The sequence below is a fragment of the Microtus oregoni genome, unplaced genomic scaffold (assembly GCF_018167655.1).
Source record: "Microtus oregoni isolate MIOR12 unplaced genomic scaffold, Mior012 000012F_ref0000307, whole genome shotgun sequence".
Classification (NCBI taxonomy): domain Eukaryota; kingdom Metazoa; phylum Chordata; class Mammalia; order Rodentia; family Cricetidae; genus Microtus; species Microtus oregoni.
In genome coordinates this window covers 706,824-727,490 of record NW_024543071.1, presented here as the reverse complement: position 1 = coordinate 727,490, position 20,667 = coordinate 706,824, and the positions used below count along the sequence as shown (strand labels likewise).

Genomic DNA, 20,667 nt, shown 5'->3' with positions numbered 1-20,667 from the left:
AGGCTCTTTGGATTGCTTTGCATCCACCCTGTTTTTCTATGAATAGACACAGTAAGGTCATTTACATGCCTCCCTTGTGAATATGGGCACTGCTTATGTTTCTTCCCCCAAATTCTCATGACATAACTTTATCAACTGTTCTAATCCCTTGTCAGTTATGTAATGAACTAAAAAGGTGTAATTTGAGTGTGTATTCTTACACATACTTACAGTGTGAAATCAAAGAGAAACTCCATAACAACAAACACACTATTCACTTTCTTGCTTTGTTAGCTATGAGGCTTTCCGGCTGGCTTTAGAATCACCCCTCCTGCTTCAGTTCACAGATGACTGTACTTTCAACTGTCAGTACAGCAAATTATTCTGTGGATCTCTCTCAGGTGCTACAAAAACCAAAGCAGCTGCTTTTCACTGGTAGAAAACGAGTTCCAAGCAAGTCCTAAACCAACATTTCACGCAGATTTGAGTTCCAGGATTTTTACTACAGTAAACCCAAATGTCATTTGGCCTTAGAGAGCATGTAAGAACCAATGCCCTTTGGATAAGGCTGTAATAAATAAAAACACAGGCCCAATCCCAACAGAAATGACAGGTGTTTACCTGGTCTGAGAGTGTACAGGCCTTTCACAATATTTGCCATAGTTGAAGGTGTGACCTGAAATGGTGTTGACTGGGCTTCTAAAAGTAAAGCTGGAATAAGAAGAAAAAACAGGTAAAAAAAAGAAAAAGAGAGAAAAAGAAAAAGAAAAGAAATAAACAAAAATGAAAAAGAATTTTTTAAAAAAGAAAAAAGCATGTAACACTTGCTAACAGTAAAAATTTCTCTCTATTAGCATTTTGAAGGCCGAAGAGGTAAACACCACAAGAAGAGCAGCACAAGACAGATCAAAAGTTTATACATACAGAACGATTACAAAGCCTTTACACAGCACTCAATAAAACAGGAATCTGTTGCTGACTAGTAACTGAAGCAGGGCAGAGTCTGAGAGAAGTAAAGCAACAGAACTGGGGGACTCATTACGTAGCTCAAAGTGTCTGCCTGTGTGGGGAGAAAATGACAGGTGACCCTTATTTCTTCAAATCACCCTCATCTCAAATGCTTGGATCACAAGTTTTCTTGGATTTTATTGGCTGAGCATCCCTAATGCAACAAATCTAAATACTCGAATTTCTGTCATGCTCAAAAAGCTACAGATTTCAGCTGGGAATGGTGGCACATGTCTTTACTCCTGGCCCTCAGAAGACAGAGGCAGGCAGATCTAAGTCAGAGGCCAGCCAGAACCACACAGTGAAACTCCCTCCCCATCAAATACAAAGTAAATTATAGATTTCAGAGTACTTTGGACTTTCAGGATTAGGGAAACTCAACCAATAATAATTTTATTAACTGTATCAAAGCTTACTTTCCCAAATGCCATAGCTTCATCTTTCTACTAAAAAAATCTTCTTATGCAAAAGGGCAGAGATGATGACAACTCACCTTTTCTACTTCAGCAACTTTGAACAGTCAACTTTCTTTTATATAACCTACACTTCCTCCATTTTTAAAACAAGGAATTACTTCAATAATACTTCTATAATCATTAACATACTAATTCCATGTCTATTGGGAGACCAAGTGCCACAGCCCTGAAACAGTTCATTTTTAATTCGTCTCTCAAAGATTAAACAAACAAAAATACCCACTACAGAAATATTGTACTATCCAAAACAAAACAAAGGGGGGGGGGGGGGGAGGGAAAAAAAGAGAAAACTAAATGGTGGGATATTTATATACGCCAGGTTTGTAGTTAACTATTTTCCTTTATCCTTGTCTTTTTAAAAATGGAAATACCTCCTTACACTTCAAGGATTTGGTAACTTCAGACATGGGGTATGACCTGCTATGGAGTCTGCTAATAAAGATCACCAGAGGTGCTTTGTTTACTCTTCCCATCTCATTATCCAAATATAATTTCGATTCTGAATAACAAATTTTAAGGAAGACAAATGTGAACTGTCATAAAATCATGATATGTCAAAATTTAATGTTTAAAAACTGAAATTCTAAACGCTGTGTTCCGAAAGCCTTAGGTACTCAGCATGTACCCCAAATGTAAGTACTCCTTTTACCAATCTAAGTTCTTAATTTTTTTTGTTTGTTTTTTGTTTGTTTGTTTGTTTTTGTTTTTTCGAGACAGGGTTTCTCTGTGGTTTTGGAGCCTGTCCTGGAACTAGCTCTTGTAGACCAGGCTGGTCTCGAACTCACAGAGATCCGCCTGCCTCTGCCTCCCGAGTGCTGGGATTAAAGGCGTGCGCCACCACCGCCCGGCTTAAGTTCTTAATTTTTGACAAATACCTGAGGTCTTCATGCTTAACCACATCCTCAATATGTGGCTAAGTACTGACCTCAACAACAGTCTCTCCATATTTCTATGTCAACTTAACAGCTATGAAGAAATGGCAAATTTAATAAAGACATACAAGGCATATGAAATGTGCATAAATAATCTGGGGTGGACTATAATTAATTATATTCAAAGTATAAATATTACTACAGCTGGGGGTATAGTTCAGTTTGGTAGTGTTTGCCTACCATGGACAAAGTCCTGGGTTTGACCCCCAGCACCACGTAAACCAGGCATAGAATGTGAAAGAAGGGGATCAGAAGTTCAAGATCATTTTTAAGAGTTCCAAGCTAGCCTGGGCTACAAGAGACTATCTCAATAAAGCAAACAAAACAAAAGAAAAAGGTTATCAAGAGCTGATAAAGTATTTTAATAATTTGATAGCATCTTCTTGTCTATTTATACTCTTGGGAGAAAGTATTCAAGTTTAAAGGATTCTCCAGCTTTTTTCCCCCTAAAAGAACTGGGATTTACTAAGGATGCAAGGGGTGGGGTGTTTACTGCACCTAGCAAATTCTGGCCTTTGCTATCTTTGCTTTAATCAGAGGAGCATTTCATATGGTTAGGAACTTGTATTCCCTCTGAACCCTATACTCACTCTTCCTTCAGTACACATACCACAGAGACACTGGTTTTACATGGGCTGGAGCTAGTAAAGTGTTGTTCTTAGTAACTGGTTTCTTCTGAAAGTCATTTATCAAAGAACAGGGTGCTTCAATAATCCTGTTACTCACAGAAGTGTATCAATCACAGGGTATTCTAATCTCTCTTCCCATGTTATGGCATTAAACTCTTAAGTAAATTGCTGAGTCCTGAGCTCCTCTGATGTTTCAAAGATTCCTTGGTGCTAAAATCTTGCAAAGGGTTTTCTTACTTTAAGTTTTCATTACATGTACTTACAGCGTGTGTGATGCACACACGTGCATGTGTAGAGATCAGAAGACAACTTCAGAGAGCCACTTCTCTTTCACTCCTACTCCAAGGATTAAGACCGCCAGATCTGGCAGAAAGCAGCCTGACCTACTGAGCCATCTCACTACCTTCATTGTCCAGAGGATTCTGACATCATACTTTCTCTGAAATGTCCAACCTGATTATGAATATATTTATTCTCACATCTGCTCAGTAACAGCACCATCTAAATACTTCAATTAATGTAAATCCTCCTAGCTCTACATTCAGTTTAATTCAAAGTGAAAACTTTTTTCTAAAAAAAGCGATTTTGTTACAGTCAAAACCATGTCACTTTATATTCCAAGGACACATGTATGCAATGACCATGCACTGTGCCTCACCTATAACAGAAACTGTTTCTTATTCACAAAGTATTAATTCATGAACATGAGGACATCGAGTACCAATCTGTCTGTAACACACACTCTTGCCTTATTAGTTTAAGATATGAACTCTCACACACTAGTCTGAAATACGCCCCCCCCCCAATGAGAGATGGGGGTCCATGATGTCCCCTAGTAGTCTACCCAATAGGATGCAGGAAATCTTTCCTGTGTCCAGGACTTTAAACACAGTTCCAAGTTTCTACTTTATGAATCTTGGAACATTTCACTATTGGAGAAAGTCTAAGAAACTAAAACTGCACTAACTTAGCAGTCATGCAAGCCAGCAATTTTGTAAAAACTGTGCCTTGCAAAAGTAAACTGGTCTAGTATATAAATCCCTTCTCTTAATTTAAAATCAAAAGTAACAAAAAGAGTTTGTGATCAAGCTTAAAACAATTACTTTGTAAATTTCAGTAAAACGTCTGTGTGGCAACAACTAATTACAACTGAAATACTGCAAGAAAATATAAACTACAGTCTACATTAGTACCAAATTACTAAAGAATGCCTTGCTGGGTAATGACCAAAACATGAGCTTTCTTGAAGGTGCGGAGAGACAAGTGAAGGAACACCTGGAGTCTACTCCTTTAGATGCAGAGGAAACGATGCCACCTACTGTGAGCCAGGAGTGGGGAAAGACTGAGCTTGGCACCTGTCCCTTATTTAGCTATCTACACAGCCATGGTAAATACTTTACAGATGCTCATCCACAGGAGGCTAGCAGCTCGCTAACACGGTGACTAACAGTAGAAACCAGATAGACACCTAGCACCCCTCTGAGAGTCAGTGATACTGCAGTCACATGCAACCCTGCTAATCAAACTTCTGCTCAGTGAAGAAAGGCAACACAGATCAGGGCAGGCACAAGACACTGTCCAATACATGACCTGCCTAAGTATTCCAACAACAACAGATGACTGGTAAATTAAAATTTCAACCCCAGGTGTCTCTCTCTGCAGACTGAGGTCTGGTTCTAGAGATGTCAATACTGGAATTCAGAAGACAATGTTCTCAGATGAAAGGAAAAGAGTAAGAATGAGCTGGAGAAGAAAGGGAAGAAGGAAAAGGAGACCATGGCTAGTACTGTCTCCCCCCATAAGAAGTGAAATTACTTACGCATTAGGCTGTAAATGTGCTTTTCTGCAACGTGTTCCGTAAACAGCTTTATAAGATCATCTTTTAAGTCTCTGTTAAGTTTAGTTTCTATGTAAAACTTATTCTGAAAAATAAAATAAGTTTTTATATATCAACATGGGAAAGCAATCATACCCATGAATGGGAAAACCAAATAGTGTTTAAGGGAATAATGTATAAATGTACTGATTAAAAAAATAATAAGGCCGGGCGGTGGTGGCGCATGCCTTTAATCCCAGCACTTGGGAGGCAGATGCAGACAGATCTCTGTGAGTTCTTCTCTCAGCGAGAACGTGGGAATGGGACCTGTGTATGGGGGTGCGGGGTAACACAGAGGGGGATAAGAGAGGGTTGTAGAAGAAAGTAAACAGAAAGTACTATATATAGGATGAAATGGTGAAAGAACAAATTTAATAAAATAAAATTGTGAGGGGGAGAAGAAATGCCTTTCTTCACTCTCAAAATTGGGCATGATTTCTTCTGTCACCTTCACTTTTAGGCTCATTCCATTTAGATGTGAAGAATAAGGTATTGATTACACCTCCTACTCTCAACTCCAGATTCATGAAGACACCCATCGTTAATCTGACTCAGGAAAAGAAAACCAGAACACAATTAACCACATGGTTTGGGAGGTAAACAGAGCTCTAACTTACCATATATATGAAAAGAGGCACGATGCTCTGTAATGCTCCCATATACTGTCCCAGAGCTATATTAAATCTCTCAATATAGAGGTCTGGAGGGCTGGCCTGTAAGAAAGCAGAACAACATAAGCACTCTGAGAAACCAAGTAAAAGTCCTTCTTCAACCTCCTGCAATACAAACCAACTTAGAAAGAAATCAAATTCCCATAAGATGTGTAGTGTGGTGTGTGTGTGTGTGTGTGTGTGTGTGTGTAAGAGAGAGACTTATATTTTAAAGTCAGCTAAGGTGTCTTTGTTCCAAATCAGTTTAGTCACCTTTAAAAACTGTAGAACTTTAACATATTATGTTTTTAATAAATCACCATTGAATTAGGGAGACAGTACCTACAGGAAACAAGCTATATTGGGAAAAGGGGGGCTCAAACATGTAAAACAGGTTCAAGGTTCAAGATACTACTAGAGGGGCTAAAGAGATGCCCAGCTGTTAAACATGCTCGCTGCTCTTGGAAAAGTACCCAGGTTCAATTCCCAGCAGCTTACAACCATCTGTCCCTCTGGTTCTAGGGAACCCAATACCACACAAGCACTGTACACATGAGGTATACAACATACACTCAAGTAAAACACTTATACACATAAGAAAAAAAACCAACCTCTTTTTTTTTTAAAAGACACTGTTAGAATGGCTAATAAACTTTATAATGCTAGCTTGGTTGTAAACAGCTACTCTAGCTAATAAACTATCAACATGAGAAGTAAGAACTCAAAGAATTCACATATACATGCAGGTCTAGACTGAAGTACAGTATAACTTCACCCACTGCTACAAAATACTAAGCCACAAAAGTCACTATGGAAACCTCTTTTTTACTGTGTGTTGAGTGAACATGTCTGGTCTCCCAGTATAGCTGTATCTGAAATAAGGAAATAATTAAAACTCCATGAGGTCATAAGGGCATGGCCCTCGTCCTACAAGACTGTGTGTTCTTAAAAGGATACCAAAGGGCTTACTCCCAAACATTTGCTATCAAAATGTGGCACAGAGGAAAGGCTTTGGTGAAAATGCTTCTTCCTACAAGTCAGCAAGAGTCCTCACCAGGAAACCCCTAACCCAGAACTTGATCCTGAACTTCTCTGCTTTTAAATTACTATAAGAAATAAGTTTCCCAGGCTGTGGTATTCTGCTGTAAGTTGAAGGCGTAAGTCACAAACAATGCCACACCAGGTTGGAATTATGATTAATAGGGTGGTATTTATTTAAAGGGGAAAAAACTTACAGATCACTGTCCCAGGCAACCAGGAAGGGAGTCTAGTCACCCTGCGGAGCAGGAAGTGAAGAGAGAGAGGAGAGGGAAGTGGCCACTTTTTTAAAGGGAGAGAGACCACGCCCCAATGGGCTGCTATCTCAGCGGCTATTGGCTGGAGGAGTGGGAGGACCTCCTGCAACACCTCCCCCTTTTGTTTAAATAAGAGAGTTCTAAACCTACTATGAAATTATATACAATAAGTACAAATATCCTATTCTAACTAGGTCTTGTATAATAAATAACTTGGCCAAGTCATGAGAGAAAGTAACTACATTTATATAGTATTCAACCCCATCGAAGATCTGAGAAGGGAAATAATGTTACCTGGGTAATTAGGAAGTTCAGTAAAACAACTTCCAAAACATGCAACAAATCACAGAGACAACTAGCTACCTGGGCAATCACCCAAAGTCACATTAGCAGCGTTGAAACACCCAACTTTGGCTAAGGCCTAACATAACTGACATACCATTTTCAAAGGCAAGCAACTTTTCAAAACTATCTTACCCTGTCTTGGCAGGATATGACAGTCCTGTTTTATCCATTGATGCACGCTCTGTATCTTTGTCAGTGGTTGAGGTATGGGCATTTCTTTGCCCAAAGGCCAGTTCTGCCAAAAAGAAAGGCTCTAGGTGGAGTGTCTATGGTGCTCAACATTCTCTCGGGAATAGAGCAGTGTTGCCAGGAGCAATTGTGTCTCACTACCACAAAACTCTGAGTTAGATTAAAGGCCATTTTCTACAGCTCTTTAAGAAGTTGAAGATTATCTATCTATACTGAGTATAATCTCTATATATCTAAAGAACCTGATTAGTCTAATTATAAATGACAAACTTAGATGACTATTTATCTATATAATTCTCAATATCTATCTAACTTAAAGACTAAGAAAATAAATGACTGTAAAACAAATGAGGACAATGACCTCCAAATATAAACAATGTACAAATATACATTGCAGTAGGTAAATATATATCAATACACAAACATTATATAAGTATCTTAATCAGAGGTAGAAATGTACACTGCAATATGGTAAATATATACAATATATATATCAATACAATATATGTCAATACATAAAAAAAGTTTTAAACAGAGGTAGAAACATGCATGCATACAATAGTCAATATAATTTAACTTTGTGTCAATATACAAGAATCTATACCAATATATTTGTCTAAAAACAGTAACTCACAATTACAAATCTATTATCCCATCATCCCTCTTTTTTTTTTTTCAAAATGATCCCTGAGCTTATAAAATTCCTCCCCAAACCCTCAATCATATACTAATTATAATCAACCCCTAAATGATGTCCCTAAACCCAAGGGCAAACTTTACTGGGAGAGGGGACGTCGTCCTCTAGAATTACTTGTCATGGGGGCGACGTTCTTTCTGGGGGATCCTGTGAAAGTAAAATGATGGTTCAATTTCAAGATCAATGTCTTTTAAAATTGCAAATAGTCTCTGAGTATTTTGTGCAGGTCTGGCCAAAATGTTGTATAAGATGTGCACCATTTCAGCTAACCAAGTTGGAACTGTCTTGTGCAGCTGTACCCAAAGCAGGTCTTGTAGTAGCGCTATCAGTATCATGACGTCATAACAACCAGGTGGAGTTGTTGTTGTGGGGCCCCATCTTCTTCCTGGAAACTTCAAATGTCACTTCAGGAAAAATTCATTGTTCATTGTGAAAAACTTAAACATTAATCATACAGACATATATGTATATATTCACTGAAAGGCATGATAGATATATTCAATGAAAAGTATGATAGATATGAAGAAAAGCAAAGATGTTTTCTAAACTCATATTTCTTTCTGTCCCATATCATGGCTCTTGACATGAGACAGAAACTCCAGAAACTCTGGGTTTTTCTCTTACTAATAGGCTTGGAATTGGAGAGGGACTGAGCCAGAGTCCCACTTCAAAACCAGCTTTATAAATTTAGAAATATGGTTTAATACTACTTACACAACCCATTCAGTTTTCTTGATATTTCCTATTGGGCAGGTATTTTTCCATCTGTCAGTATCCAAACATCCAGGGTCCCTTGAATTTTTCAAAGATGAATGTTTTCCTGGGGAGATAGGAACAGAACCCTGCCCCCATTCTATATGTTTTTCTTACCACCTGTATGAATATCATCATTGTGGATGAGTTGTCATTTCTCCTTTCCAAGAGGTTTCTCCTCTTCAAATCGAAACTTTATTAATTTTGATGGAATCCACAATTTTTCTTCTCCTGTGGAAACAAGAGCAAAACCCCTTCCCCAACGTAGCACATCTCCTGGCTTCCATTGAGAGGTCAGCACATCTTTGAAATAAATCGGTTGATTTAGTTCAGCAGACTTTTCCATTATCCAATGTCTTTCTGCTGCTGTCGTTCCTTTCTCATTAGCGTTAAGAAAATTCAAGGTTAATAAAGCATTATGTAATCTATTTCTGGGGGTATTTTCAGTCCCTTTCTGTTTGTTCAGCATATCCTTTATAGTATGATTTGATCTTTCTATAACTGCCTGACCTGTAGGATTATTTGGTAAATCTGTAATGTGTTTTATATTATAATAATCAAAAAAGCATTTAATTTTCTTAGATACATATGCTGGACCATTATCTGTCTTTATTTGTGCAGGTATACCCATGATGGCCATAACTTCTAATAAATGTGTGATTACTGAATCAGCCTTTTCTGAGCTTAGGGCAGTAGCCCAGTGAAAACCTGAATACGTGTCTATGGTATGGTGTACATATTTTAATTTACCAAATTCCATAAACTGGAACACATCCATCTGCCAGATTTCATTTCTCTTAGTACCCTTTGGGTTACTCCCTGCAGGCAACGGTGTTTGATTATAGAAAGAACAAGTAGGACATCTCTTTATAATGTCCTTAGCTTGTTGCCAAGTAATGGAAAATTCTTTCTTTAGGCCTTTACTATTGACATGATGCTTCTTATGAAATTCTGAGGCCTGCAACACACTTCCAATCAATAATTGATCAATCTCAGTGTTGCCTTGTGCTAGAGGACCAGGCAGACCTGTATGGGACCGGATGTGTGTTATGTACATCGGACAAAGCCTGTTCCTGATTATGTCTTGTACCTGGATAAACAATGAAGTCAACTCTGTGTCATCTGGTATAAATTCAGCGGTTTCAATATGTAAGATAACTCTTTCTGCATATTGTGAATCTGTAACTATATTAAGAGGTTCTTTAAAATCCCTTAGCACCATAAGAATGGCATATAATTCTGCCTTCTGGACAGAATTATAAGGGCTTTGTTCCACCTTACTCAATTCACCTGACTTGTAACCTGCTTTCCCTGATTTATTTGCATCAGTATAGAACGTACGGGCTCCTGTTATTGGAGCATCACGTACAATTCTAGGAAGAATCCAAGAAGTTCTTTTTATGAGGTTAAACCTACCACTTTTGGGATAGTTGCTATTAATTTCTCCCAAAAAATTAGCACAATCTCTTTGCCACGGTTCATTGTCTTCCCATAACTTTTTTATTTCTTTAGTAGTAAAATGCACTATAATTTCTGCTGGGTCTATACCTGCTAGTTGACAAAGTCTCAGCTTACCTTTTATAATTAATTCAGAGACTTTTTCCACATAAGTTTTTAATTTTTTACTTGGTTTATTAGGTATAAATATCCACTCTAAAATAATATCTTCCCTCTGCATTAGAATCCCTGTAGGAGAAATTATGGAAGGCAATATGACTAGGATGCAGCTAAGATTTGGGTTCACCCTATCCACATGTGCCTCCTGTAATTTTTCCTCAATCATTGTCAGTTCCTTTTCTGCTTCAGCTGTCAGTTTTCTTGGACTATTCAAGTCTTTATCACCATCTAAGGTTTTGTTTAAATGAACTATTAGATCAGGTGTTATCCCAACAGCTGGTCGTAGACTGGAAATGTCTCCTAACAATCTTTGGAAGTCATTAAGAGTCTTTAAGCGGTCTCTCCTAATTTGTGCCTTTTGCGTTTTAATTTTCTCTAGCCCTATTCTGTAACCTAGGTAATTAATAGAATTTCCTCTTTGAATCTTTTCAGGGGCAATTTGTAATCCCCACCTAGGCAAGACTTTCTTTACTTCTTCAAACATCCTTTCTAAAGTATCTTTATTTGAATCAGATAACAAGGTGTCATCCATGTAATGATAAATTATGGACTTGGGGAATTGTTTACGAATTATTTCCAATGGCTTACTTACAAAATATTGGCACAATGTAGGACTATTGAACATACCCTGTGGGAGGACAGTCCATTGATATCTCCTATTAGGCTGAGAATTATTATAAGTAGGCACTATGAAGGCAAATTTTTCTCTATCCTTTTCTTGTAACGGTAAAGTGAAAAAACAATCTTTCAAATCAATAACTATAAGAGGCCGTCCTTTTGGTAACAGAGAAGGCAAAGGAATTCCAGATTGTAGTGGGCCCATAGGTTGAATTACTTTGTTGACAGCTCTTAGATCTGTCACCATTCTCCATTTACCAGATTTCTTTTTTACAACAAACACAGGAGAATTCCAAGGGCTGGTTGATTCTTCAATATGGTGAGCATCTAGTTGCTCTTGTACCAGCTGTTCCAATGCCTGTAGTTTATCTTCAGCTAGAGGCCACTGTTTGATCCATATTGGCTTCTCAGTTAGCCATTTTAAAGGTAGGGCTGTTGGTACCTCTAAAGGTTTGGTATTTGCTGTATGTTCTTGTACAGCCTGAATGGCTGGTGACCTTTTTCCATAATACCTCATCATATCCTTCCCAGAATTATGAGTTCCTGGAACTACAGGAATGTTAATCTGGGTATTCCATTGCTGTAGCAGGTCACGGCCCCATAAATTTATGGCAATATTGGCTATATATGACCTTAGTCTTCCTATTGGCCCTTCGGGCCCTATGCATTCAACCCATCTTGTGCTTTGTTTTACACAAGATAGGGTTCCAATTCCCAGGAACTGAACATCTACCTCTTGAAGAGGCCAATTCGGATGCCAAGATTCTGGGGTAATGATTCTTACATCCGCACCTGTGTCTAATAAGCCTTCAATAAAAGTGCCATTTATACAGACTCTTAGCTTTGGTCTTTGATCATTAATAGAAGTCTGCCAAAATATACGTTTACTCTGTCCTACTGGGTTTTTTGACTCATCCTCCACACGTAATTCATCATTTAGACCAGTATTCCTTTTTACAGCAGAAATTGGAGCTTTTAATTTTCTTGGTGAGGTACGTCCACTGTGACTGGGAATGACTGGGCCACTGTTGGCTTGGGGGCCTGCGAGAGGCCCCCCAAGGAGTTTCCCGATTATATCAAATTGCCCCGTCTGTCTGTTGTTGACCTGATTTGTTGGACCAATGCCGGCCTTTACCACATCTCCTACATATACCTGAAGGCCGAGGTCTCCTATTTTTGTCATTCCCAGAAGAGATATTATTCCTAGGAATTCTTTGCCTGCAATCCCTTTGCAAATGTCCTAATTTACCACAATTAAAACACCTGGCAGTTTGATGTCTCCTCATTGCTTTGGAAATCGCTTCTCCTACCCAAGATTCATCATTATAGCTAAACGTCTCAACATTCATCGTATGCTGAATCCATTCATCCATAGGTGCTGATCTAGACTTTAAAGGCCCAATTATCTTTTTGCATTCTATGTTTGCATTCTCAAAAGCTAGAGATTCAAGAAGTATTCGTCTAGCTTCTGGGTCTGTTACCCCTATGTCCAGAGCCTTAATTCATCTTTGCAAAAAGTCAATAAAGGGTTCTCTCTGTCCCTGCCTAATTCTGGTATATGATTCAACCCTTTTTGCTGGATCTTGTATCCTATTCCAAGCATTTAAAGCTGCTTGGTGACATAGACACAGTACTTCATCGTCATAAAGAGCTTGGACCTGTGGATCAGCATATTCTCATGCACCAAGAATTTGATCTTGGGAAACCTCAACACCTTTTGCTCTTCCTTGCTGTTCCATATGTTTGGATCCTTCTCTGAAATAAATTCCAAACATCAAGGAAGGTCCATTATCTAAAACTGCAGACACTAACTGATGGAAATCATGGGGGGGTAGCTCTAGCATTAGAAGCCCAAGTCCTTATCATTTTCTTTACATATGCATTGTGGAAGCCAAAATTAACAACAGCTTTCTTAATTTCTTTCAGATCATTCATTGCTATTGGCGTCCATCTAGCTTCTCTGACTCCCTTTGAGCCTTTAGAAGTTGACACTTTGTCAGAATTAAGTATAGGGTATGTCGCTAGAACCCTGGGTAAGCCAGTTCTAATAGCTGGTGGAGGCATTGTATCCTGTCCTTGTGCCTCCTTACTCTGTTCACCAGCTGCAATAATTTCTCCAATCTTTTCAAATATTTTTATCATTGTCTCTCTTAAATCCTGAATCTCCTGACCTGTATATATTTCCAGTGATTTCACTGAGGTATCAATTTTTTAGTCCCCATTCTGCACCTGTGATTCCAAAGCTTTAATTTTTTCCTTCAAAGATAACATGTCCTCCTTAAACTTTTCTTGTATATCATGTAGATTCCCAACCTGGAGGTACATTCTGTCTGTTACCTTATTAAAACTTTGTGATAAAGTCTGAAGGTCAAATTCAACAGCCTGAACCTTTTCAGGTAACTTTCTAATACCCTTGGATATGGAGTCAATTTTGTCTGTCATAGCATCCACTTGTTCAGATAACCTCTGATTTTCAATAATTTTAATCCTGTCAATTAGTTGTTCATTATTAGTTCGTAAAGATTCTGTCGTTCTTAGGAGTGCCATATTCTTCTGTTCATTATTAGTTTGTAAAGATTCTGTCGTTCTTAGGAGTGCCATATTCTTCTGTTCATTATTAGTACGTAAAGATTCAATCGTTCTTAGGAGTGCCATATTCTTCCTTAATGATAGAATATGGAAAAGAAAACTGAAACCTAGTAACAAGCAAATTAAGGTATCCCCATAATCATATAAACCTTGTATGATGTAATCCATTGTATTAGTAAATATAAATTTACTAATCCATTGTATTAGTGAAAACAAAGCAGTAAAATTTGCGTTAGAAACGAAAACTGCCATATTACCTATTATCCAGCAGGTGGCGCTGTTGCTGAGTCGCGATAGAAACGGGGTCCTGTTTCAGTGCCTTAGTAGATGTTAAAAACTGGAAAATGCAAGTTTCTCAACAAAGTAAATGTAATTAAATCAATTCCAGAGGCGGAACCAGAAACCTAGAATCCAGGGGTAGAGAAGAGCAACCTGGAAGCCGCTTATGCCTCCACGTGACAGAGTCACCCTGAGGGGTTGCAGCTTTCAGCAACCATGTGCTCTGGTTCGTGCCACTTAAGAGCTGTGCTTGCAAGGGAGATTTAAAAACGACTCAAAAAAGAGCAAACCACGCAGGCAGAGACTACACAGGCCTGTGGAGTTTAAATCCACGTGGGGAGGCCAAGGCGGCCGCTGCAAGGCACAGGCAGCGGCTGAGGAAGGGAGGGCTCCTGCCAAGCTGAACTCGCGGCCGGCAGCCGAGGGAGGAAAGGAGAGGTTCTAAAACCAAACGTTGGGCACCAAAATGAAGGCGTAAGTCACAAACAATGCCACACCAGTTTGGAATTATGATTAATAGGGTGGTATTTATTTAAAGGGGAAAAAACTTACAGATCACTGTCCCAGGCAACCAGGAAGGGAGTCTAGTCGCCCGGCGGAGCAGGAAGTGAAGAGAGAGAGCAGAGGGAAGTGGCCGCTTTTTTAAAGGGAGAGAGACCACGCCCCAATGGGCTGGTATCTCTGCGGCTATTGGCTGGAGGAGTGGGAGGACCTCCCGCAACAGTAAGTTAAGATGTTATGCTGTGGTGCTTTGAGTTGTTATGTTTTACAGAAAATTTATTCATGTACTACTTTTACCTTATTCTTTAATTTTAAAAGAAGCCTAAATGAAAGAGTAATTTAAAAGACTAAAATATTAGCAAATGTAAAATACACATGTTCAACTAAAAATTAATTCCTGGGTTAAGGTGTTGGGGAATGTATAAAATACAAAAACATGAAGCCTGTCCTTTGGAAATTTCACCATCTGGCAACCCGACCTTAAAGACAAATCCTGCTTTCCAGTTCGCCACACTAAGACTCCTAAGTAACAAGTCCAACAACGTGAAATGAGGAGGCTGGAGAAATGGCTCAGTGGGAAACAGTGCTTGCTGCTCTCCCAGAGGACCTAAGTTTGGTTTCCCAAACCCCCATTATCAGGCAGCTCACAACCACCTGTAATTCCAGCACCAATGATCCCATCCTTCTGATTTCTTCAGACACATTCATCCATAAACATACAGAAATACATATAAAAAAATTAAAAATTGTTTTAAAGTGAAATTATAGAAGCCATGTCTTAAGCTATTTGAGAAACATTTAATGTTCTAATACTCTTAAATGTTTTTAATTTTTTAAACTCATAATTTGTAAAATCACCTCACAAATGTTTTCATTTCTACCTAGAAGCTTAGAATACATGCAGGGAACTGTCTCTATTTCATCTTTCATAACAGAACACTTAAAATCTGGTGTTCTCTTTCCATGTCTCTTCCTAGTCCTCCTAACTGCTTAGGAATAAAGGTTGTCCCCATCACATGTAGCAGGTAAACAGCTCAGAAATATTTAACTATTTAACTGTGATCCCAAGCTAAGCTTAATATGTACCAAGACTCAATCTGATCCTGGGGACTCTGGGTTACTTTGTGCCGAAACTCCTTTCTTTTTTCTTTCTTTCTTTTTTTTTTTTTTTTTTTTTTTTTTTTTTTTTTTTTTTTTGGTTTTTCGAGACAGGGTATCTCTGTAGCTTTGGAGCCTGTCCTGGAACTCCCTTTGTAGACCAGGCTGGCCTCGAACTCACAGAGATCCACCTGCCTCTGCCTCCCGAGTGCTGGGATTAAAGGCGTGTGCCACCACCAACCGGCCTCGAAACTCCTTTCTTATTACTCTCAAATCCGCCACCTTTTATTTTAAGTTCGGACTTCTCAATTGAAGGCACACTGTCTACTTTTCTGCATCTACAGCCTGTAGCTTTAATACTGCCCAGCCCAGCACATGGACCAACCAGCCAATCCCAAGAAATATCAGTGTCTTTTGTCGCCCAGACATCTTTCTCCCCACCTCCATCAGACCTGCTTTATTCCTTCAAGATCTACTGTAGCTTTCTCAAAACATCTGAGTTTCATGACCCTTAGTTGGGCAACTCACCCTGTCACTAACTGCAAGCCCTGAGGCAGGATCTGTGCCTTACCTGTTCCTCTACAATCTGACCAGAATGTCTAGAATACAGGACACAGAGAGATGTATTTTTCAAAGACAGAGTCTTTAGAAATCTAAATTTTATAATATAACCTAGCTCTGTTTAAATCTAAATTTCTATTTTACTATTAATAAGGGTTTACGGTACTGAGTAATTCATCCCTTAGAATTTTCATTTCCATTCTGAGGAGAGATTCCCACACTACGTTATTTCTAAGGATGTGTCAAGAATCAGACAAACAACCTCCTATCCATGAGTAGGAGTAAACAGCAACCATGTGCCTAACAATTAGAAAAATCCAGTAGCATTTCAAAAAGCAGTCTGTCAACCAGAGAAACTGGGGGAAATGATTCCGCATTACAGGCTAACTACCAGAAATGAACAGACACACGCAGCATCTTTCTCAAAGCAGCTTCAAAGAATTCAGGAATTGATATTTAGCATTCAAAGAAGTAAATTTTATACATATAGAAGAAAAAAATCTGAAAATCCATTACATTAAAATATTTTTCCCTTTTCATGAAAGGACACTTCGTCTAAGAGTTAAAAACATGAATACTGATCAAAAGGCACACTGAACAGCAGAGAGAATGAGTAAAACTGAGCTCCATATTCCTTCACAAAGTCCCCAAGCCTTAAAGGCTAGGAGTATAAAAAGCACTTTTTGTGCTGAATCAAATGTCAGAACACTCAGCTTCTTTATTCCACATTTCATGCAGCACTTACTCACTTAAAACCTTGGAAATAACAAAGACCATAAATTATTACGGTCTGAGAAATAAACTTCATCTTTTCCAGGAATCTAGAAATAAATGTCATTTTGAGAATACAAATCAAACTGTTCCTCTTTAAAACTTAAAATCAGTACACTGTGGTCTCTACTGGGAAAAATGCTGCCTAGTTTCAGCTTCACTACTCCAAAATGACAGTACCTGGCTTGGATATTAATTAAATAAAAAAAAATTGCTCACATCAAACAAGAAAAAGGAATCTGAGGGGGAAAAAAACAAAACAAAAACTACTATTCTAAACTCCTCCCAGTCTTTAGGGGAAGTGGTGCCAGTGTTTGGGCAGAGCCGAGAGCCTCACCCAGTGCCAGACAAAGGTGCTCTACCACAGCCCCACCCTCGTCAGTTCAATGGGTTTAGAGTTTTACTTTCACTTCTTCCTCCCTGAAAACAACGGCCATTTAATTATTTTCTATCCTTTTGAAATATATTGCTTGTAGAATTAAGAGTCTAATAGTTCTTTGCACAAATGTGAAATTATTCAAGTACCAATTTGTACTTTTTCTAACAATCTATCTTAGAGTAGGTTTATTTTATTGAGTCTAAAACATTTTAATTCCTGGAATGATTTACACTATTTAAAATAACTAAAGATGGAGCTGGGTACATGGCTCAGCAGTTTGGAACATTTAGGGCTCTTGCAGGGAACCCAGGTTTAGTTTTCAGCACACACATGGCATTTTACAAGGGATCTGATTTTGTCTTCTTGCCCACACAGGTTCCTGCACACACATGGTGCACGTGAACTCACATGGGAGCACAAATACACATGAAAATAATAAATGACAAATCTTTAACCTTAAAGACTCCAAAAAGCCTTTTCTACCTGGAATTAATGAAGGTACGGGGAGAGCATCTGTACTCCCGAGGAAGCTGAATCCCTTGAGCCCAGAAGTTTGATAATAGCCTGGGTAGCTCAATGAGACTGTATGGCCCCAAAACAAATAAAACTGGGCTTTACCAACAGGTTGTTCTCAAGAGACACCCCAACTCTAAACTATGAAAAGCCTAGACAACAAGGTAGATTTAGTAAATATTATACTACCACTCACCAAAGCATACACAATTTCCAAAACCAAATTACAGACATTTTAGGATGAGTAACTTGGTCAGCAATGCTGTTTAGATAGACTCACTAGTTCCCAGCACATAACAACTCTACTGCCAAGCTCAAGGCTGGGACAAATAGACATTTGCCATTTGCTGACTGAGGAAGAAGTACGATAAGGCAAAGCCCAGATATAAAATGTTCAGCACTTACCAGTACCCATCAGGTACTGCCAAAGTGGGAAATGAAAATCACCGAGACTTTGAAACTCAGCAGAGAACAAGCACCTTGGTTTTCAAGAGACATATAGAGTCAAGGAATGTGAATTCTATGTTGTGTCAAGAGGAAGAACAAACGAAGCAGGATGTTTGTATAGCAAACGAGGAGAAAGGAGCCATTTTCAAGGAAGCTAAAAGAGTTCACCAAGAATGAGACTTAGTTTTTGGAAGAAGCAACTCTGTGCTAGAAAGCAAGCTGCCTCTGAGCTCAGGCATTAGGTAGTATGTTAAGAAGGACAAAGGCCAAGAGAACTCCAGCTTTGTGAAACACAAAAGTACAAGAGCATAGACAAAAGCTGGTCAGTTCAAATTAAGGCTATGCACTTTTTTCCCCTCCTAACCAAGGTCTTCAAAAGTTCACCAGTGCAAGCAATCTACAGATTCAATGCAATGCCCAGCAAAATCCCAGCAACATCCTTCACAGACGTGGAAAGAACGGCATTCAACTTCATATGGAAAAGCAAAAAACCAGGATAGCCAAAACAATCCTGTACAATAAAAGAACTTCTGGAGGCATCACAATCCCTGACTTCAAATTCTACTACAGAGCTACAGTACTGAAAACAGCCTGGTATTGGCCTAAGAACAGACAGGAGGACCAATGGAACCGAATAGAAAGCCTAGATATTAAGCAACACACCTTCAAACACCTGACTTTTGACAAAGATGCAAAAAAAATATCAAATTGAAAAAAGAAAGCATATTTAACAAATGGTGCTGGCAAAACTGAATATCAACATGTAGAAGAATGAAAACAGGCCTCGGGGGCTGGAGAGATGGCTCAGAAGTTGAAAGCATTGCCTGCTCTTCCAAAGGTTCTGAGTTCAATTCCCAGCAACCACATGGTGGCTCACAACCATCTGTAATGAGATCTGGTACCCTCTTCTGGTCTGCAGGGATACGTGGAGGCCAAGTGTTGTATACATAATAAATAAATAAATAAATATTAAAAAATAAAATTAAAGCAAAAAAAAAAAGAAAGAAAACAGGCCTGTAACCATCACAGTGCACAAAACTCAGATCCAAATGGATCAAAGACCTCAACATAAAGTCAGCCACATTAACTTTATAGAAGAGAAAGTGGGAAGCACACTTGAATGCATTAGCACAGGAGACCACTTCCTAAATATAACCCCAGCAGCAACAGACACTGAGAAAAACAATTAATAAATGGGACCTCCTAAAACTGAAAAGCTTCTGTAAAACAAAGGACATGGTCAACAAGACAAATCGACAGCCTACAGAATGGGAAAAGATCTTCACTAATCCCACATCAGACAGAGGTCTGATCTCCAAAATATACAAAGAACTCAAGAAATTGGTCATCAAATGAACAAATAATCCAATAAAAGAAAAATGGAGTACAGTCCTAAACAGAGAACTCTCAACAGAGGAATCTAAAATGGCTGAAAGACACTTAAGGAAATGTTCAAAATCCTTATTCATCAGAGAAATGCAAATCAAAACAACTCTGAGATTCCATTTTACACCTGTAAGAATGGCCAACATCAAAAACACTGATGACAACTTATGCTGCAGAGGTTGTGGGGAAAGGGGAACACTTCTACATTGCTAGTGGGAATGCAAGCTGGTCCAACCCCTTTGGATGTCAGTATGGCGATTTCTCAGAAAATTAGGAAACAACCTTCCTCAAGACCCAGTAATACCATTTTTGGGTATATATCCAAAGGATGCTCAATTGTGCCACAAGGATACGTGCTCAACTATGTTCATAGCAGCATTGTTTGTCATAGCCAGAATCTGGAAACAACCTAAATACCCTTCGACTGAAGAATGGATAAAAAAAAAAAGTGGTACTACACAGCAGAAAAAAATGATATCTTGAATTTTGCAGGCAAATGGATGGAGCTAGAAAACATCATTTTGAGTGAGGTAACCCAGACCCAGAAAGACAATTATCACATGTACTCACTCATAGGTGTTTTTTAAATATAAAGCAAAGAAAGCCAGCTTACAAACCACAATCCTAGAGAACCTAGACAACAATGAGGACACTAAGAGAGACTTACATAGATATAATCTACAAGAAAAGTAGAAAGTAGAAAAAGATGAGATCTCCTGAGTAAATTGAGAGCATGGAGATCTTGGGGGAAGAGTTGAGGCAGGGAGGGGAACAGAGAAAAATGTATAGCTCAATAAAAATCAATTAATAAAAAAAGAAAAAAATAAAAGTTGAAATCACCTTTCAAATTTTTAAATAATGTTATAATTCTAGAACTTATTTCATCATATACTTAAATATTTTAGCAATAATTTCTTTATTTCATGAAATATTCAATCAATATTCTGATTTCCCCTAATCACATTGTAAGCCCTATTTTTTTTTAACATTTTATTTGGGTCTATGTCAAAATAAGACCTGTATGTTGTGACATTGATGGCAATTTCCTTCCAGTCTCTTTCTAACTTATAGGCTTCCAC

General features: G+C 38.5%; 1 protein-coding gene across 5 annotated transcripts in view; it reads right to left on the bottom strand.

Moving 5' to 3' along the window:
• Nucleotides 1–20,667, bottom strand: part of Cacul1 (CDK2 associated cullin domain 1) — a 59,559-nt gene that overhangs the window by 9,570 nt on the left and 29,322 nt on the right. For 2 of the 5 annotated variants that reach the window (XM_041661210.1, XM_041661211.1), the window contains 3 exons: nt 5,518–5,613; nt 4,844–4,946; nt 601–690 (listed from right to left, as the gene is read on the bottom strand). In XM_041661210.1, coding sequence (XP_041517144.1) covers nt 601–690; nt 4,844–4,946; nt 5,518–5,613 — 289 coding nt within the window. The remainder of the gene's footprint in view (nt 1–600; nt 691–4,843; nt 4,947–5,517; nt 5,614–20,667) is intronic. The other 3 variants (XM_041661212.1, XM_041661213.1, XM_041661214.1) reach the window with 2 other exon arrangements.